The sequence below is a fragment of the Excalfactoria chinensis genome, chromosome 2 (genome assembly GCF_039878825.1).
Source record: "Excalfactoria chinensis isolate bCotChi1 chromosome 2, bCotChi1.hap2, whole genome shotgun sequence".
Taxonomy (NCBI): Eukaryota; Metazoa; Chordata; class Aves; order Galliformes; family Phasianidae; genus Excalfactoria; species Excalfactoria chinensis.
In genome coordinates this window covers 129,357,502-129,378,850 of record NC_092826.1, presented here as the reverse complement: position 1 = coordinate 129,378,850, position 21,349 = coordinate 129,357,502, and the positions used below count along the sequence as shown (strand labels likewise).

Below are 21,349 nucleotides of genomic sequence, written 5' to 3'. Positions count from 1 at the left end.
GTGTTTTCCTTTCACACGGTGCGTGAAATTAGTAACTCTGGGAACCTCTTTCTCTTGTGTGCTAATGTTAGAACTGTGATCATGCTTATCATGTGAAAGCACATTCATGATTATTTGAAAAAAAATGCTTTGGCTTTGTGATTTAATTTATATTATATTACAGGATTATGAACTAAATATGTATTTTAATGCTGAGTGTTTTTAGAACCTTGATGATCATTGTATTGGGTGTGATAACCTTTTTCTGTCATGTTTTTGATCTCTGATTGCTTTTTCCTCCCTTTGTGCAGGATCCAAACTACTGGATACAAGTACATCGACTGGAGCATGGGGATGGTGGCATCTTGGATCTGGATGACATTCTCTGTGATGTTGCTGATGACAAAGACCGTGTAAGTACAAATAGCTACGAAAGAAGCTCAGTGTGCACAGTCGAACAATACAAAGGGTTTATTTTTTTTAAGTTGTTTGCTTAACAGATGTGGGAAGTCTGTTTTTGTTATGATTTGTCAGAGAGTACAGGAATTATTTTATTAAAATAATGAGTTTTCTCTTTGGTTCTTTGAAGGATCAAGTACAAAAACGAGCTGAAGTAACTGTTATAATAATAAAAAATCTCAGAGGAACAATAATATGAAAAATTAAATATGCAAGTTAAGCTTCATGTTACCAGTTGAATATATGAAAAAGACACACTTTTCTCCAGCTGTTGATGGTTTTTCATAAATCTTTTTAGATATTGGATATCCAAATATTTGGATAATTGCTGGTTACACAGAACTTTGGAAAATAGTTGTACATTGTTGGATCCTGTGTGTGTTTTTCCTCCTTTTTAAATATAGATTTAGATCACTGTCAACTAAGAGGTTTTTCTTTATTGGTTGATTGAGGTTATAGATATTTTTGTCTTTGAACTATGTCTTCAAAAGGGTAAGGTGAGAAACACTGTGGCAAGCTGTAAAGGCTTATGTAAACACACCTCTTTCCTCTGCAAAGCTGCTTGTGTTTGCTGAAGCTCATGAGAGTGCCTGAGCCTAGTGCAGACTTCAGCCTGCAAGTGCGCTTTAGGACCCTGCTCTGTCACTGACGAGATCTTTAATTGCCTCGATTGGAAGTAACACACTCTTTAAATATCCTTGAAAAGAGGCCAAATGATGACTCTTAGGCTAACTTTTCAGAAGTTGATACTTTGACTACAGATATTTCTTGTGACAAAACTTAATTGTCTCAGTTATTTCAACCAGGACTTTATAAAGAAAAAATATGTGGAGAGTCTTGGGACATGAAGACTCCTTGCTGTCTGAAATATAGAGCAGTATATAGTAACAGTGCTGAGTTTTCAGGAATTTCTTCAATAAAAATAGTGCCCAGCTAAGATTTCATGAAAAGCTAATTAAAACCTCCCGTTAGTTATCTTATATTCAAGGTCTCAAGTTGTGCGATTAGTTTAGCTTTTGCTTACGGGCCTCAAGGAGACTGGTGGAAGCTGTCTCTAAATATACAAATATGTACATACACGTGAATCTCTGTATAGGACTTATGACTTATTTGAATCATGCACTTAGCTCCTCATGTGCTTCTTGCTTCAGAAGGAGAAGTTTAAATTCTGGTGACTGGAAGACTTCATTTGTTGGCTGTTATCTCAGCTTGCCACCTTCAAGTGGGGTAATTCCTCTCAGTGAAACTCTGTGGGTGTTTATATGTGTGTGACTAATAGCTGAAAAGCTTTTGACTGCAACTGAAACAAGCGAAGTCATTATTGCAATATTGTTTTTGTGTACAGATGGACAAGATACTAGTAGCTGGTAGTATTTATTTCCAGATTTGCCAAGCTCATTTCCTCTGATTCTGTGAATCTGGCATGTCTCTGCTAGTAGCATTATCAGTTATTATTTTTTTAAAGACCTTGTAGCATTGATTAGGAAAGTGCAATATAAACACGTACTGTGCTGTATTGGCATATATCCTTGAATTAATCTTTCTCACTTGACCTTCATACTTAATCTCTTCAAGCATTTCAATCATTAGTCATTGTTTTTCAGTTTCCTATCTTACATTTTATGGCTGACCTTCCTGGTTCCTTGTAGTTTTGGATTGTTAGCTTTACATTTTATGCTTCCATATCAAGTGTATCAACTAGTTCTGTGTTAGCAGGAGCTGATACAAGACTCATATCCACAAGGTCCTGAGCATAACTCCAATTAATAATATTTTATATATATATAAAATCTGGCACATCTTGTTTAAACACAGACAATGTGCAAGCATTTAAATTATCACTGAAGTCTGTACAATTAGTTAAAGTCAAAGTTAAATCATGGAATTGTAGAATGGCTTAGGTTGAAAGGGACCCCAAGGATCATCAAGTTCCAACCTCCCTGCTACAGGCAGGGCCACAAACCTCCAGAAAACAGAAGCTTATAAAGCTTATAAATACAAACTTATAAATATATATTTTTAATTGGGACAAAAATGTCCAGGATATTTTAAAACTAAACAGTTATTATCATAGTGTTAATTTTCACAAAAAGGTCTTTATGTTCCTGTTGACAAATGTGGGTGTGTTATCTGTCGTATTTCTGAAAATCAATTTGCTTTTACGATTCTTTAGATGCGTGCATCGTTCCCACAGTGAAAAATACTACAGTTTCTCTTTTGAGTCACTTCTGTTTCATGATTGTTTATGCAGCATCTTTATTATCAAAATATAGAATATGAAGCAGCTAAGGACTGGACTGTCCTCCTGATGAAATTTTTCACTTCGTATAGTGAACTATATTAGTATAGCTCTTAAGTAATGTGAGGAATATTCCACTGTCTCCATGGAGAAAATTTTCTAACCTATAACAAAGATCCTTAGAGACAGCAGCTGTTCTGAATGGAATAAGAGAAGTATCTTTGTGACAGTGTCCTTCCATTAACATGCAGCATGATAGGGTGACTTTATGTAGCTTTTTCTGTCCCTCTGTGTTGGTATTCTTTTGTCATTTAGTAAAACAGAACAGATGGGTAAGGGTTGACCAGTTACTCTCTGGGATTATTTGTATTGTGCAGTCATGTTTTCCCCTTAAAAAAGAGAAAAGCATGAAAAAGCCTGCATGGAAAAAATGATTTTGCTACGCTGTTTGTTTCTTTATGAAAGCTTCTCAGTCTTTTAACATACTTCATTGAGAAAGTGCACAGTGCTTTCTAATTTAGATGGCATGAAACTTTGATGTTTGTATTACACAATGTCACTACACATGAACATGGTTAATTGAGTTTTTTGGAGTAATAGTACTAAAACAAAAATTAATAAATACTCAGTTTTTTTCATGGCAACCATTTTTGTAATTGAAGTGAAATTGTTGTTGAGGTTTTTTTTTGGAAGATTTTTTCCAAGGAAATACACCAATATTATCCCTCTCTCTCTAACCCTCCATGTATACAAGTGGGTAGTCTTATTATTTATTTATTTATTAATTTATTAATTTATTTGGGGGTATTTTTGAAAAATATTTGTCTACAAGAACCAGTTTGTAACTTGTGGTGTTCATGCCAGAACAAAAGGAGAAATGATTTCCTTCAACTTGCTGCTATTGAACTGTGTAACCTATTTCAATCACTTAAAAAATGCACAGTTCTTGTTCATTTAGCTATAAGAACTGTATTTTTAAGTTAGATTAGTGAGCTGTTTTGCTTGGATTTCTGTTACTTGTAAAAGTAGCCTTTTATTTAAAGGCTTTTAGAAAAACATATGTCAACTTGTCAGGTTTCCAGCTTGATGATAACAAACTCGATGACCTCAGTTTTCACTAGGTAGGCATTCTCAGAAGCAAATTAAAAAAAAAAAAGAGAGAGAGAAAGATTGAAAACACCACTCAGCAAAAACCAGCTGTATTTAACTATGGTTTTTCCTGGCAGACCAAAGCGCATATATACTTTGGGTGTAATATGGAAGTACTTAGGCTCTTGTTTGTCCATGGAAAAAGATATTCAGTGAATTGCTGTATAACCTCCTATTTCAAAACTGTGTGTATGAATATTGCTTATTCTCAACTGAATTTTCATTTAATCACTTATGTTTTGGACAATTAAAAAAAATACATACGCAATTACGTGTAAGTCCTTCATAGTGATGCTCAGGATGTTGCTCAGTGAAAAGCTGTAGAAACCACAGTGTCTGTATTTGGTGTAGCTCCAATATTTCTGAGAAATTAAAGGCTTTTCTTCCCAAGAAAACAATGGGTATTATAAACAGACACTGGCTTTGTCAAACAGCCGGAGAAACAGAGCTCATAGGGTATGAAGCTGCTGACAATTATTGATCAGTTCATTTACCCTAACAGGTTAGCTTTTGATTAGCTTGTGATTAGCAACCTGTAGCTGTAAAAGCTTTGGCATCTCGTGATTTCAGTCATTGCTGTCCCAATGAATTCAGTGCTCTGATTCTCAAGAATAACCACTGCTAATTTGCTGCATTTTGGTGTATACAGCTACAGTCTGAGCAATTGTCTCTAAACTGAAAAATGGGCTTTCTCTGCTAGTTTTACTGTTTCCAAATATTCGGTCAAGTGCATACCCCACATAATTTATGTTTATGCCTCGCTGAATGCAGATGTACAAAATGGAGAAATATTGTTTGGAAGTGTTTGGAGTGAACTTTCACGCTAACTACAGTGTTTGTGTGCGTGCTGGTAGTATCCAGGTCAGTGTAAGATGAGGTGGTGCTGGTGCTTAGTGCTGGTTTAGACATATTTTGAACCTCCAAGAAAGACACTGAAAAAAAAAGAAAGTGCTGTACTGAGTGAAACTGTGTTGATAAAAGTGAGATGGACGTTCATTGATTGCAAACATTAAATATTACTATTACTCCAATAAATCTGTTTTGAGATAAAGCTCATAAATGTTCATAAACTACAGCTAGCTATGTTAAGTAATACAACCGCAACTGAAATTCTTGAGATCACTTGAGTTGGTTTTCATCCCCTTCTGGAGACCTACAAAGACTCCTTCAGTATTATTATGAATTTAATACTTGCTTGTTTTTAGCATGATGGGAGAGACTCTGAGCTGTTTCTTCACAAAGTGTGAAGGCATATTAGGAACTTTTCCCAGCATCATGGAAAGGAAATGAACTTTTGGTTTTTGTATTAAACATATGGTCAATTGTAAATAATACTGTTGTTTTGTTTACTTCCTCTTGGAAAGCACTGTTGAGTTAGAGAAGCATGTGATATACAAAATGTGGCTTTGGAAAGGATGACTGTATTTTTCTGTAACAAATGTTAACTTGAAACCAACAGAAAAAAAATAGCTCTATTTTGAGTGTTATGATCCTGAGGTTAAAGGCCAGCTGGGGCCTGGAGAGCTGTGAATACAATATCTGGCTGCTCTTTATTTTTATTCTTTCACTCTTCTTTTTAGGGAGAGTAATGCAAAATCCGAGTTTTTTAGTGAATTCTGCGTACAGAATTCATAGAAAGAATGAGATTCTGGTGATCTTGTGTCTGTTTTTCCTTTAAAATGTTCAGAAACTTTTGAACATGATGAAAGCTGCACAGGTAAACTTGTATTATCTTTGGATTTCCATCAGCATCTAATCAGGATACTCCAAGTGGTGCTGTTTGTTCTAAATTTGGGTCTCTCTGCCTCATTTAAGCAAACTTACAGCTGCATTTACATTTGAGTTTTCTTTGACTCTGCAACTTAAGAATTCAACTCAAGGAACATAAACAGAGAAGAACAACAATTTTTTGTTGTACTTCTAAAGTTTGCTGCCATAAATGCATAAAACCCCAGAGTGAACCGTGAGACATCTGGATATAGTGCAGTAAATTGGATAGCAGAACCTGAAAATGCCAAAGTATTACTCAGTATGCCCTTTTGTTTCCTTTCTCTTCAAAACTTTTCCGTAGAACTAATATTCAACTGCTGCCTTTTCTATCTCTGCCACTCTCATTTTGTTCTGTGGCTTCCTTCTCTGTATCCCGGGAAAGCAGAATGACCTTGAAGCAATTTGTTGTTACTCGCAAGTGACTTGGCAAAACACATTTTGAGCATAAGGCATTCTTTTCTTGCAACAGCTTAAAATAACCACTTGTGCTGCTGAGCTTGGGAAAGTATTGGTATTGGGAAAGAAACCTTTCATACAACATTTTCATGATTCTCTTCTGCAATAAAACTCAAAAACTTTGGTTTAACAATGAGCTCTTGATGTCATCCAGTATTCTGCAGTGTGTTTTTGTTTTTGAGTAAATTTTAAGAGGACCGACAATATAGTTTTAACTGAGGTTCTGGCAGATGAAAAACAGAATGTCTGTGTTTTAACTGGATTTTCTTGCTTTAGAACTGTTGACTCATTATTACTGGGGTGTCTGTGTTATTTTTATGTTCATCTTGCTGGTGGAGTTAAATCAAGGAAGAAATCAAAGTCCTGACGACAGTCTTTATTCCCAGCAACTTTTAAACAAAGACATACTTGGAAATGAGTTACTCCAAATACATTTAGCGTCTCTCAAAAAATTGAATTAAGATGATTATAATGTTTCTAATTAATTTTTACCTTCACAGTGTTGGTAGATGTGACTAAACCTCATGGAAGTGAGGAAACACTGGATATATAAAATATTACTACTGAAACATGGCAATTTTCAAATTGCTATGAAATACTGGAATGGACCAAAGGTTTTGTCATACTCAGAGATCTGACTTTTATAGTCCTTTTGGTGCTGTACTGCAAGTTTGCTCTCATTTAATTTCATTTACTATTCCCAGCTCTGTAAAGACAACATTTCTATTCATGATTCACTGTTTATTTTCGGAATAAACTGAAATATCCAAACTTGTTTCCTGAATTGCTGAAATAGTTGGATGAATGTACTGAGAACTCCCAGGTAAGAGAGGAAGGAAACCAAGACAATGTTATCTGGATGCTAGCTCCCATAGAAATCTGAAGAGCTGTGGGTAAGACTGACTTCTGAAAACTAAATGATACGACAAGAAATTGCTCTTTAAAGAATAGCGGTGCATGTGTGAAGATGATATCCTGGGAAAGACCAGAGAAGTGTGTGAAGGTCAGTCATGCCTCACAAGTCTGCCAGAAAGAATGACTTGAGCAATAGTGACTTGGTTAGTGCAATCAGAAAAACCTCACAGTACTGCCATGGGAAAGGAAAAAGGGTTTTAGGGATTAGTAAGGGTTGGAGAGATAGAAAGTAGAGCATGTTGTTGAGCACAGTTCCCGGTGCTCTGTAAAAAAGGGAAGAGGTGTCTGAGTCCTGGAGTGACAAACTCCATTGGTGTGCATGAAGCTGAATGTTGGAAGTAAAGCAGTGATTATGGAGTGCTGGAGATGCATTCTCTGCTACAGTAGGAGTACAAAAAGTGTTCCTGATTCTGCAGTAGGTCTCTGAAAGCACCAGGTTATGCTGCAAGATACGGCTGTGTGAGATTTAATAGGGTAAAATAAGGCATCCAGCAGCTTGCCCTTGTGCCTCTCCCTGATGCTGTCACCCTCTCCTGCTGCTCACTTCATTCAGGCTCTGGCACTCTTTGGATCCCATCTTCCAGCCAGTTTGTTCAGTTTGTTCACCAAAATATCAGAGGACTCTGCGTGAGAACTGATGTGGTTTTTATTGAACTTAATAAGCAAAGTTAGCAATACCTGGTATTTACTATCAAGTCAGTTGTGGATTCGGTCAAACTGCAATGAAGTAAAATGGATTTTAATGATTTCTCAGATTAATTTGTGCCTTTGTCAGCCTTAATTGCTGTGATTTTTTTTAGTTTTTGATCTTTTTGATTTTTGATTAGAATAATTAATGAGTAGATACCTGCAAAAGGCTTTCAGACTTTCTTTGACCTTAATTTTTATTTTACATCAGAATGTCTGTGATTTTTAGCAGACAGTGCAGATGCTTAAAGAAGTTCTGGAGAGATGTGATTTCTCTTGAGATGTCATGGCTTAAAGCATGCATTCTGCTGTAGTAGCTGTTAATTGTTTACTCTTCTGAAAGATGATGCTGGTAAATTATTGGAAGTGGTAATTTAAATAGGGCTTCACTTTTCTTTAAACTTCATCATTTCCACACACTACAGTTTTCACCGATGGTCTCACAATGGCTAATATTGGTAGCACTGAATGTCAATTTGTCTATGGATGACGACTGCTACAGTATTTTAAACCCATCACAATTAAGAAACGTTGTACAAAGACAATTTAATAATTGATTTTTTTTCTGTCATGTAATAATGACAAAATTCACTAATTAGATGGAGTTGTAGATAATAGGAAGAAATGTTTTATATTTCTTCACTGCATAATTCTCCACAGAAATCAGTAGCGAATGTAGAATTAGGCCATTATGGCTAAGACCTGATATTCTGCTATCTTTTCATTAATTTTAGCAGTGTCACTTTGTCCTAGAGGTATATTATTCATCCTGCAACAAAGAAAAAGTTGCAACAAGGGCTGGTTGTGGGAATTCATTAACACTGCCCTCTTACGCACATCGGCAGGTTTTAAAAGAAATGCTGCTAGGGCTTTACAAATATTTCTGAATAGAAATGATGAGACTTGTACGCTAGAGAACTGACCCATATTAAAGCTTAATTATAGTAATGGATAATCCTGCAGGTATAAATTATTCATGGCTGCTTAGTATGCAAAGTAATGTCATGAATAAATTAAGGAAAAGTTTCTGGAAAAGACCCTGGACAGTGTCATAGGTTTGTCAAAACACAACTTTCCTTTTCGTCTTTGAACAGATTTAAATCTGACTATCAGGTTTGCAAGCACATTCCTACATGCGCAACTTCGTGTTTTGGAGCCTAATTGAAATCAATAGCAGGGAGTCTTGGGCTTCTACACCCTTGTAGTGTTCCTTGACTAATACCTTATGCAAGGGAAACATTCCTACCTAAACATAGGTCTGCTACAAAAGTTGCAATCTCAGCTGCCTGATAAGGTTCCCACACTGACACTAGGTTGAGAATTCCTTAACATTTCCCTCTCATCCACTGGTACCAATAGGGGATGTAACTTCATAGTTATTTCCCAGTAAGGACAGCAGGATTCCTATGCAGGCTTGAACTTCATTTTCCGGGAGGCTTAGAAGATAAAGTGCCTCCTATGTTTATGGAATGAATAACCTTTCTGGCAAAGGGGAACATTTGAATAGGGCCCATAATGGATGGTGCAGCTACGTTGTGCTGAAGGTTCTTACACCAAGTGCTTTGGGTAAGAAAATAACACCATCATTTTGGGGGAACCTTCTCAGCCTGACTTCTCATGTACTTTGTTAGCAGTAGCCTAGAAAGGAAGGAGTTAAGAAGATGCTTTGAACCCAAAGTCTTCTGCTTCATCCCCACACCCTGTTGGTGTACTTCCACACCCTCCTGCTCTGCAGGGAACTACCTTCCGTTCACCTTTAGCGTGCTCAGCAGGATAGTCACTATGTTTTTCAGATTAGCATCACTGCTGAAGCCTGTTTGAGTTTATGCAGCAAGAAGGAGTGCTGCCTGCTCCTCAGTGACACACAGCATTGCAGGACCATCGCCTTTCTTCATCCGTACAACCTGCTGGAAAACTGAAATTGCTGAACTGAAAGTGGACTCTGCTCCTTGTAGGTCACTTTGCTTCCTATAGGACTGAAGACTGTTCCCTGTAGGTTTTGTGGAAGCTTGATGGTACTGAGGATTTGCCTTTTTGGGACTCTATTTGCTTGAAGTTAACCACATTTTGGTGGTTGAAATGGCAGACGTACCGAAGAGGAAAATTACTAAGAAGTCATCATCTTTTTCATATGACCGTCGGAGAGATTCAGTGAAAGTCAGGAGACAGTCCAAGTCCCTTAGCTTTAAGTCAGCTACGTTGGATGGTCAAAAAAGGCAGACGAAGAAAAAGCAGGTTTGTATTTGGATATTCCTTTACAAGTGTCTATACTTCCCAAATTCCTACAAAGATTGTAAAGCTCGATGTGTTCATATGAAGAGGAAAATAATCTCTGCTGATTTGCAACCTGTGTGTGGGTATGTATGTGTACGTATACAAGCTTGTGGGCAGGTAAAGCTGTGGTGGGGCTTTATTGTTGTGTGCTTTTTAGTTTTTGCCACAGTGTTTCTTGCAAGCTATTTAAACTTACAGTGTGATTTTTTCTGTAAGAAAAGTCCACATTTTCTTTGCTTTTAAGATCTCTGTTTTGTTGTCGGCAGTTGCTTCTGTAGTCCCACATGCACTTTGTGAGCTCTTGGTAGTGTTTTGTGATGCTGAATCCTTGAAAACAATTATTCAGGTTACAGCTGTTTCACTGCTCTTCATTGCTATTTATTTATTCTTTTTTAAAGTTGAAATGTACCAGACTGAGAGCTTTAGGGAGAGAAATATTTTACTTATTCCAGAACAGGTAGTGCAAGTCAGCGGCAGCACCTGTTCTGGTGGGACCAGTTCCTAGGGTTAGAGGGCAGCTTAATGCCTTGGCATTATTGCACTTCAATAGTAAAAGACTCATACACAGGTCTTTATCTTTTATAGTTGGAATATAATTAAATGAAATTTCTCCAAAGAGCAAACGTACCATGTGCTGTAGTAAATGGATCAAAAACAAGTGAGTCAGTTCTTGAAATGTCTTTGTATACTGATCTCCAATTTAATCTAATATGAGAGAGGCTCAGGATCATGGACTTCATAGCCAACTCACTGAATCTGTGTGTACAGAGTGCCTTTTTGAAAGGCTTAAAGTAACTTCCAGGGGAATTTTTTAATTAACTGCAGAACATGGAAGCTTTTAATACTTTGCACTTAGTGCTTCCACAAATGCTTTGAAATAAACTACATTGTCATTAGCAGTAAGAATGAATTTCTCACGTAGCTGACCGCTAGGTTGGCTCCTAAATGTGAGGACAGTATACCCAGTCAGATTTAGGAGTGTTAGCAAGCCCAGTGTAGGCTGTGGTGTTAGCTGAAAAAGACAGCGGGTTTAATGTATTTGGGTTCGTATTTGCTTTATTACTGTTTCTGTTATTGAAAACTTAGAACATCCCTATAAACTGCAAAAATATTGGCTATTAGAGTATTAGGATATCCCAGCTTCAGTGTGTTTCTTTAATGTTAATTACAGTCATGGACAAAGCTTTTTTTGTCTGAATGAAAGCGTTAAACTGAGGAAATATTTGCAAAAATGAGGAAGGCCTTTAAAAAGACACCAAGCTCGAATTCTGCTTTGCTTTAATATCAGATGTAATTTGAGAAGTCAGAATCTTATTCTGAGTTCTGCAGAGGTATGTGAGCATTCATATTCATTGGAAATTGAAAGTGAGCTCAAATTAATTTACTAAGTTTGTTTGTAAGTGCACCTTAGTATTTTTTAAACTTCTCTCTTAGCTTTTGGATGACTGCCATGGTTGCTGTCTGACCTCTAGTGGTTAATGGAAAATATACTTGATGACTGAATTGAAGCTGGTGCTTGAAAAAGTCCTTATACATTATTTGATGTTCTCCATTCTGTTATTATTGAAACAAACAAACAAGAAGTGTCATCTGGTTTAAGTTAATCATCAGTGGTGTCACTTCAAGAAGAAATAATTTCTAAAACCATTACTAACATGGATGGGCTTTTGAAGGGCAGTGCTGGTACATATAGAACATTTAAAACTCCACTTTTTCCTCTGCTCTTATGTGAAACAGTAGCAGACTTTGCTGCTGATCCACATTCTTTGTCCTTTTCTGGTGGAACAAGAGTTTGCTTCTGCTTGTGAAGACAGGGAAGCTAAAATGCATTTTCTAAACGTTTTAAAGGATTGATATCAATTTCAGTCCATTAAAATCATGATGCAGCAACAACATTTCCTGCTTCCTCTGCCATTGTATTGCTGGCCACTCTTTTTGCAGAGTTTGATTTTTTTCCTCCCTTCTTTTTGTGGTGGTAAAAGTTCTATTTCAGTCTTCTTACATAACACAGCGAGACTTAAATCTTTGATAAAATATTAATGAGAATTGGAGAACATTTAGAAAAGACATTCATCACAGTTCTGGGTTGCAATGATGATGCAACTGCATTGAAAACTAATTGCTGCACTGTTCTTTTTGTTGTTGTTATTTTGTTAGCTTAACTAATTTATTATAAGTCGAAGATCATAATTTGTTCAAAACTGACAGTTTTAGATATACCCATCTAAGGTAAAAAAGAACCATCAAGATTATCCTATGAATTTATTTATTTAATTGATTTCTCTTTATTTCTAATGATTTCTTTCATTCAAAATACCTGAAGGCTTCATTGCAACTCTCAGCAATTGAAGCCACCTTTAAATTGGTCACATTTTGTATTTTCTGTTCAAATTAGCATTGTTAATTAGTGGAAATCTTTTCATGTCCCATTCCAGTGCAGTTTATGGCAGGCACTGAAGCACCCCTTGCTCTTTCCTATAGGAGGGCATTTCTATGCCCTCATCGCTTATGGGTTTTCTGTGCCTGATTCTTGCTTTCTTGCTTTGTGATACTGATGGTGAATTCTGTTATACTGGTGGAAAAATATGAAGCAAAGCCAATCTGTTCTAAGGTAGGAAATATGATACTGATTACTTACACTGGCTGCCGATGCTGTTGGTTTAGCTGATCTGAGTGTAAAAGTACATTGCACAGGTAACTTCTTGAAGGTAACTTCTCAGCTATGTAAGAATTGTGCAACATAATCTATGGAATGTTTGATAGTGATAGGAGAAAAAAGTTGCCTATTTTTACGTTTTGAATGAAGGACAAATTCAGTTATGTGAAGTAAATCCTTTAATTGAGTTTTAAGAAAATGTGAGATCAGGATCCTTATGTGCAAAGCATAAGAGATACTTTGCTATTTTGGTGCCTTTAAAGCCTTATTTCTGTCTGTCATCACCAGCTGACTGGCTACCATGATATGGACCGGAGCCTCAGTGGATTAATATTATCTGAGACTGTTTTCCTTATAACTACTTATGTTTCAGAAACAAGATTTTGGAACATGGTAATGTTTCAATTCCATGCTAGAATATAGAGAGCTTACATAGCACTACAGATAAGAAATCTTTCCATGCAGTCCTATCTTTTCTATGGAGTTCTATTGGCATTGAACATTGAATAACTCTCCTTTTTTTTAAAGTTATATAATCCTGGAATAGTATGGGATATGTCATCCACTCTCCCAAGTGCAGAACAATACATACAAAGAGAATCCAAAATTTCCATATCCCTGTGTTTAAATATTCAGTTAACTAAGATTGCTCTGGATTTATTGTTATGAACACCTGAATTGGCTAAGGCTTGTGAATTACACTTCTTGCCGCCTTATTAAAAGGCATTGCAGAGGTTGGGGAGATGAAAGAAAAGGGGAGGAGACAAATAGCATGAGTTTATCATGCTGAGCTCTGTTGTAGAGAGTCTTTATGGTATAACTATATATAGTATAGTGCCAGGTGCAGTGTTACTGGTGTGTGGCAAGGCTGGTGAGCACATCCGATTGTGCACCAAATTATTTGTAATCTACTACTAAGATACAAAGTAACAACAACAACAACAACAAAAGAAGTTACGGATGAAAGAAGCATCTGAGATAATTGTCAGGCATTATTTTTGAAAGCATTAATCTATGATTGCTTTTCTTCTACTGCTTTACTTACTATTTTTTCTTTTTTTTTTGCAAGAGCTTGTTTTGCAGTCCCTTGGGAATATTATATGTCCTCTCCAGGGAGCAGGAAGTTGGCTTCCAGTGTGAGCTCTCAGGATTTGTTGTGAAAATCTGATCCTGTTTCTTTCAAAATGAAACCAGACAAGCATGTAAAAGAGAAAAAAAAGGCAATGTGTTGATAGAATACTAGGAGATAAGAGTGTGTTGATTCCTCTGACAGTTCGATTGTTAGAACAAACGTGGCCTATCAAATGTGGCCTGTTCACTCTGGAACATGGCCAGAGCTGAACCATGGTGGCTGGCTGTTGTTATTACGTTGGTGATCACGGCAAGGTGCGGTTGGTTGTAGCTGGCTGAGCAAGCCCGTGTTGAGTGAAGCCTGGAGCAAAGAGAGCTGCAGTGGAGAGACTTGGTGGTCTCAATCCTTGTTTCTGGCATTCCTTCTGGTACTGAAACTTGTTTGTGGGGACTGTGATAAATGTCTGCATTAGAATACTAATTGGGATAAGCAAAAAGATGTGTCAGTAGCGGCACAGATCATGCTTCTGGCTCCCAGCACTATGAGGAGATGGCCCCACTGCTTGGGGCAGCAAGGTCTCTCCTTCAATGGCCTGTTGTATGGGAGATTGGTAATCACAGCCTGAACCTCTGATTAATCAGCTGAGGCAAGTGTGGGGTCAGCTGTGGGAGCACAGGTGAAGAGTGATGTAGCTGTGCTCCTGGAAGGGAGCACATCCCCTCTGAGACCTCATTTAAGGGCTGACTCCCACTGAGGCAGCATCTCTTGGAGATCACTCACCAGTGAGGACTGCCCCAGCTTCTTCAGCCAAGGCGCCACTACTGGTGAGTTTTCCTTTACTTATTCCTTCTGTACATTTGCTACCATCTGTGTATTAACAACCAATACACCTGTCCTGGTAGCTAACACATACAATCATACAAGCTCAGAAAATATTTAATTATGGTGTTGAAATCATGGTGTATTGCCATGAGCTTTTCAGATATAATTGGCGATTTCCTTAATGCAAGCTAACTATTAGGTCTCATTTTGACAATTTTACAAGTTCACCTGGTCTAAACTGAGCTACTACTTTTAATTCTCTCTGAGTACTTGTTATAACTCATGTATGACTTAACATGATTAATCATGCTTCCAAATTCCTTAAGGTGTGGCTTTGTAATGGATTTAAATACAGCTGAGGCTGTGGTGCTTCATAGTTGTAAGGCCTCACTGTACCCTGGACATGGCCATGCTTCCTACCTCTCCCTTCCTCCCTTCCTTGTGGCAAGTATTGTCACTTGTGCTTGGAGAGCCTGATCTGCTGCTCTGGCTAAAAAATCATCCTGCCAGGAGAGAGGATGATGGTGGGAGTACTGGGGGTATACTGATGGTTGCAGGGGGAACTAGGTAGGGGAAAGAATAGAGACACAAATCTCTGGTGAATGGAGCAGTCTGGATGCTGGGAATGGCTTTGCAGGTGGTGACCCATAGAGGACTGGGTTAATTTTGGCCAAATGCAACACGCTGAGCTAATAGATTATCTGCATTCTCTGAACTTGTTATAGCTGAACTTCACACTTTTCCATGGTTGAAGTTTTTGAAATAATGTTGCTATGTAGGTACTTCCAAGGAAACAAAACAGAGTTGAAGAATTGCTGAAGGATTTAGGCTGTAAAAGACCTCTGGAGTCATCTGGTCCACAGTTTGCCCATGGCCTGTGCAGTTTGGGTCTGAATGTCTCCAAGGACGGAGGTTGCACAGCCAGCCTCCCTGGGACCTGTTTCAGTATTGCACTGCCATGGTGGAAAATGTGTTCTCTCATCGGAGTTCTTGGTGTTGCAACTCATATCCCTGTTGCCTCCCCTCCCACCAACCTTCACCTCTCAAATGATCTGGCTTTCTTTTCTCTCTGCCCTCCCATGGAGCAGCTGAAGATACCCACATGCACTTCAGTCCTCCCCTGTAAAAATGCCACTAGGAGATTCCAGTTTAATTACCTTGTTCAGAGTAAGGGGTGAGAGACTACAAACTGAGTGGGGAAAAAAAAAAAAAAGAAAGAAAAAGGGAGGACCTATTGGTATCACTCCATTTCAGAATGCTCAATATCCAAAGCTTCACTAAAAACAGAGTGCTAATGTTTTAGTACTTCCAGGACTTGAAAGTACTTTTCATGTATTCTGCCTTAATTCATGTTTTTGCGGAATACTTTGACACTTGTGTGGCTTCAAACTTGAAAGTTTTAATGTATTGCTGTAAAAGCAATATGTAGCTGTATACTTTGAATAGTTACTGAAGTTCTGGTGGCATGGCCTTTCCCCTTATATTCATGCTATTAGAAGCCATGTTCTGATGTTACAGAATTTGCTGGTTGAGAAAAATCTTATCGCAGTTCCTACTGACAAGTTTGCCACTTTTATAAAAGGAACAATCTTTGCCTTGCAATACTCTGTGCGAGACGGGGTGAGCACTTTTCTTTACAAGAGGTTGATTTTAATCTTTCTTGACAAAAGAGAAAGAAAATTAATTTTAATTATCTAAAAATATGTCCCCTGGCCCAAAGTATAGTTCTGAGATAGAAAGAAAGCAGTGTTTTGCTTTCTCAGCAGTTTCTGTCACTTGAACCATGAATTTATCATGGAGGTAATAGAACATGGGGAAAATCCAGAGGGAACTGTCAGATTTCATATGTGTTTCTGTTCCAGCACTTACGTTCTTTTGATTTGTGGACTGTAATTTTCACTGACAGTATTAGTAGCTTTCAGAAGAACAGCTACTGACAGATGACATCCTTCTAACCAGCTGCTGCCTAATCTGACTTCAGCCTGCTAATGGCGTTATCTAACTGATTTGAAATGCAGTAAATATTAATGACTGTTCGTCTGTTATTTGAAATAAGTAGAAAGTAGTGAGAAAGTGATGGTCATATTTCACACTTCTACCATTACTTGCTTCTTGTCATCTGTTATGGTGCTGTCAGCTTTTATGACTGACAGCCATTCTTAGGTAATTTCTTTGGGAAAACTCAGTGTTTCTTTTTTTTTTCCTCCCAGTCCTTACTGCTCTGGTTTGCAGTACACTCAGAAATAGTGAAATGTTTCAGATGTGTGAATTTAAAAGTGAAAAATCAAGAAAGTTTTCATAATGCAGTTTTCTACTTTATCTGTTTATCTGCTTTATAAAGAAACACAATAACAAAAAACCTGCACCCCCAAAACCACAAAGAAACCCTGCTCTGTGTTTTCCCATTTTCTGAAATGAAATCCCATGAAGATCGCCTTAACGGTGACTCTACCATATATTTGCCTGTCATTGCTCTCGTTCTACTTTTATTGAAAGCAGGAAAGCATGGAATGTCATAACTTTTGCTTTAGGCAGCTGCAGTGTGCAGTGCACTTTTGAAGTCAGTTTGATCAATATTGTAAACCTCAGGCATTTTTACAAAGCTCCCTTAGATTATCTTCTACAATCTGATCTTTTGTATTTAAGTAAGTGAATTGCCTGATCTTCTATTAATATTTGTGAAGGCATATGACATTGATTTCTTTGTTTTGAATTTAACCTGTTTTGAAACAGGTTGCCCAAGGAGGTTGTGGATGCCGCATCCCTGGAGGCATTCAAGGCCAGGCTGGATGTGGCTCTGGGCAGCCTGGTCTGGTGGTTGGTGACCCTGCACATAGCAGGAGAGTCAAAACTGGATGATCACTGTGGTCTTTTTCAACTCAGGCCATTCTGTGATTCTATGAATATTAAGTCACTCTTGTTTCACATTTTTCATCAGAAGTAGCAGTCGTAAGTATGTCACCTGTCATGAAAAGAAGTCAGCTTTGAAAACTTCTAAAGTATTGCAATACATTTTCATTAAAGCAAGTTGTCAGTAGAAAACATATTTCTTTTTCTTGACACTGTCATACTGCAGTGATGAATGACACCGGACACTGGTGTTACACTTTATTACGTTAGTTGAGTACAATAACAGCATTGCAGGTTTAAGACTGAGACATCAATCTCTTTCCTATCAGTCTGCTGCACCTGTTTGATTCGCAGGGAAGTGCCGGAGTACTGACGCTAGTGCTTGCTGGCAGACGTTGATAGATTTGCAGCGAGGGAAACAGGCACAGGATGGTGTTGTAGGAGTTTGTTGTCTTCTTAGCATGACAGAGATTTCCTGAATCATGAAAAATGTTGGTACTGTCTGTTATGAAACAATTCACTGAGCTGTTTGGTATTGTACATGTGAAAATATGTTCATGTTTTTATGTGTGTTCAATTCCTTTCTTCCTCGTTCCATGCTTGGTTAGAAGTTAGGTGGGCTGAATCTTAATCCTGTGCAGTCACTATTGCATTAAATAACTTGACGATATTAAGCCACAGGCACTGCTCATGTCAGATTACTTTTTAGCATTTAGATACCAGGGCAGCCACATTTAGATTATGGAATGTGGCATTCGACTTTCTTTCTTTTTTTTTTTCTGTTTTTTTTTTTTTTCCCTTTTCTTTTCTTTTTAAATTTTCTATTATGTATCTTGAAAGAATAATAGGTACCATCTGCTAACTTAACAAACAAACAAACAAAACAAGCCGTGAGTCCTTCCAGATGATACAGTGGAGTTTTACTGAGCAAACAAACTCAATAGTTGTGTTTTGTTCTTTGAATATACAACTGTCCTTTGTTTGTATGCTTAGCAGGCTGTGATTGCATATAGCAGTGCTCTGGTTGGGGTGGGGAGGTCTTCAGGGTGTTGCTGCCTAGCCCTTGCCTCTCAGCTCTCTGGCATCCACTCAGATACTCAATCTTTGGAGTAGCCATCAAGTGTGAAAGGTGGGGACGTTTGATAATCATTTAAAGGATTAGTCAGTGGAGGTGTTACAGAGCCAATGTATGATGTGTGGTAGTGCAAGGGGTGGGTTGGATGATCTTGGTGCACCACGACTTCCCTTTCCTTACCCCTTTTCTTTCTACATTCATCAAAAAGCAAGTATATTTTTATTTGCCAGAGTAACAAATAGGTTGTTATGTACACACACACACTGGGAGGAAAACTGCTTGACTAGCTACTTTGAATGTATTGCATATGTCTTATAGAAAGGTTAATGCCTCCTTCAGAGTTCCATAGGACCTCTCAGATACCACATGGATATTGAATCCAGGTTAGACAAATATTTGGAACTGCTCTTACCTGTTTGTTTCCAATTGTAATGGCCTGGTGTTACTGAGCCTAGTTAGGCTACTTTTAAATTGCTCTTGAAATTGATAGCAATGAATTGATGTACCTTGTGAATTTACATGTTGATAGCTTTGCAGAGATTAGCACATTAATCTTTTGCTGCATTTTAGTGAACAGCTCATTATTCTCATGCCCTGAAATTGAAATCTTGTTGCAGATTTGGACCTAGTTTGTCCCAGCACTCATACTGTTTAGATCAGCATTTTGGTTGAACTCACAAAATGAGTTCAAATTTGATGCTTTGATCAGCCAAAATATTTTTTAGAAATTTATGAATTTTGTTTCAATTTTCTGTTATAAAACTTCTGTTGTACCAAAGGCATCACAATCCTATGGATAAACCCCTCTATTATATTAACATTTTCTTTATATTAGTCCTTTACATTAATTTCTGAAATGGAACTAGAAATTTCAAGTTATTTTTTCTCCCTATTAATCTGTTTTCAAGTTTGACTTTCTTGTCACTGTTTATTTTCAAAATTATACTGCTAAAAAGGAAAGGCATATGGTTTTTTTTATTGCTGTTGAGGGAATTATTCTTGGAACTGCCATAAAATTAGTGTGGAATAAAAGGTAGAGCAGTAGGATTTCTTGGTGGTGGTTTTACCTTCTGCTTCAGTGCATGTTTGCCATCAGAGGTATGACTACAAGCTTCAGTGTAGACAGAATTAAGACTGTACTTTGCAACATTTTTTGAATATTAAAACCTTTTAAGACTATTAAAGAGTTTAGGAAATGATTTTTGGTTTTCTTTTTTAGAGAATTCAAAAGAAGGATCTAGGCATAGCTTACAGAAATCTCAGAGATGTATCTGTGGTAGGCTGTAGGTACTCATCTATGGACGAACAGTTATGTCTAATGATAATATTCTGGTTAATCAGAATAGACATAATGTAGAAGCAAATTAGTAAACTAAAGCTCACATTTATTGAAATCATAAATAGGACTGTTGTTTCGAAGATCAACAGACCACTGTTAAACATGAGAGCCTGTGGCACATAGTAGCCCAAATTGTTCATTACTGTTTCAGAAAAGGTTGAAACTGAATAAGGCTGATACAAGGGAACACTAAACTGAGCTAGTAGAAAAGTTTCTCTCCTGGAAGTAAGTGGAACAGCCAGAGGACTTCTGGGTAAAAGAGGTGTTTCACTCCTTTCATGGCTGGTTGTGTTTTGGCTCACTTACAAGAAGCCTGTATGACTGTGGGCAGGTCTGATGGGAGAAATGGTTGGTATGACACACATTAGTAATGAGGAGAAGGAATGTGGTATGGCCAGCTCTGATTTTGTTACACAATAAAACTGCATATAAGCAGGAAGTGGGGTTTGACATTACTAGGAAGAAGCATGAAGGACTGTTCTTGTTGATGGTTCTTGTTTTTTTAATGAATTGAAATGAACTCTAGGTAAACATAGTATACATATCAGAATTTTTTTTTTTCTGTTTGCTCATGCTGGCTTTAAGACCTTCCGTGTACTTAGTGTTATGGTACCGTGTCAGGTTGAGTGGTGTGCAAGAAAGAGGATGATTCAATTACAAGGTGGGACCCAACTTTTTTCAAGAGAGAGTGTTAAGGAGATATGGGAAGTATCAGGGTAGATGATTTTATGGGTGCTGTAGCAGATCCATTGTTTGTGGTTGGATTTTACTGAGCCTTGGAAATATGTATAAGCATGAACCCTTAATTTCATTTTCGAAAAGCTTGTGTATTGAAACGAATGACAGAGCTCCCTTTGATTCCAATGCAATTAAGTTTTTAGCCTTTATAATTCCAGATTAAAGTTTGAAAAACTACTCCAATTAAAATCTGGCCATTTGCTTGCAGCATATGATTAAAATGACTAAAATCAACTTTTTTTGGTAGGTAAAAACTCAAAACTGTTTAAAATCCATCACTTTTCTTCTAAGGGAAGGAAGGAGGCAACCAGTCTGTGACTAATGAGCCCTTATAGTCACATTTCACATGTGTCTTGGTTGTGAGATGGTGATGATCCATTAGATTTTCCTTACTTGAATTTCTTAAAGGTGTTTGACAGTGTCTCTCTCCGGGAGCTCTAAAGAAGACTTCACATCCAGGATATGAGAGAGAAAAGTTGTCAATAACTAAGAAAAAAATAAAGGTAGAAAATAGAAAGGGTAAATTCCAATTGTCAACCAATTGTGGGAGGTCACCAACAGGTGCTTTTTTGTTTGTTTGTTTTTCACAGAGGTAACTACTTGAGTCTTGTGTTCTTAAATAGATCTATAAAGGAGCTACAAAGGAAAACAGATAACAAAACTGAGTGATGATTCTAAGCTATTTGAAGTAATAGAGAACAGTCACAGTCTTGCATGGTTGGCCCTTGGAAGATGGAGAGGTGGATGTTACAGTGGTAGACGAAACTGATCTTAGTTGAATGTTGAGGGATTGGAGGTTGACTTTAACTACTGTGAGCCCAACCCTCAGGTTCTGACTGCAGGTTTTTGGCTCTAAATCCTCCCAGAGA

The 21,349-nt window shown here is 37.5% G+C and overlaps 1 protein-coding gene across 1 annotated transcript in view; it reads left to right on the top strand.

The window, feature by feature from the left end:
- PARD3 (par-3 family cell polarity regulator) overlaps positions 1-21,349 on the top strand; it is a 411,266-nt gene that overhangs the window by 45,090 nt on the left and 344,827 nt on the right. The window contains exon 2 of the mRNA XM_072328130.1: positions 291-392. Coding sequence (XP_072184231.1) covers positions 291-392 — 102 coding nt within the window. The remainder of the gene's footprint in view (positions 1-290; positions 393-21,349) is intronic.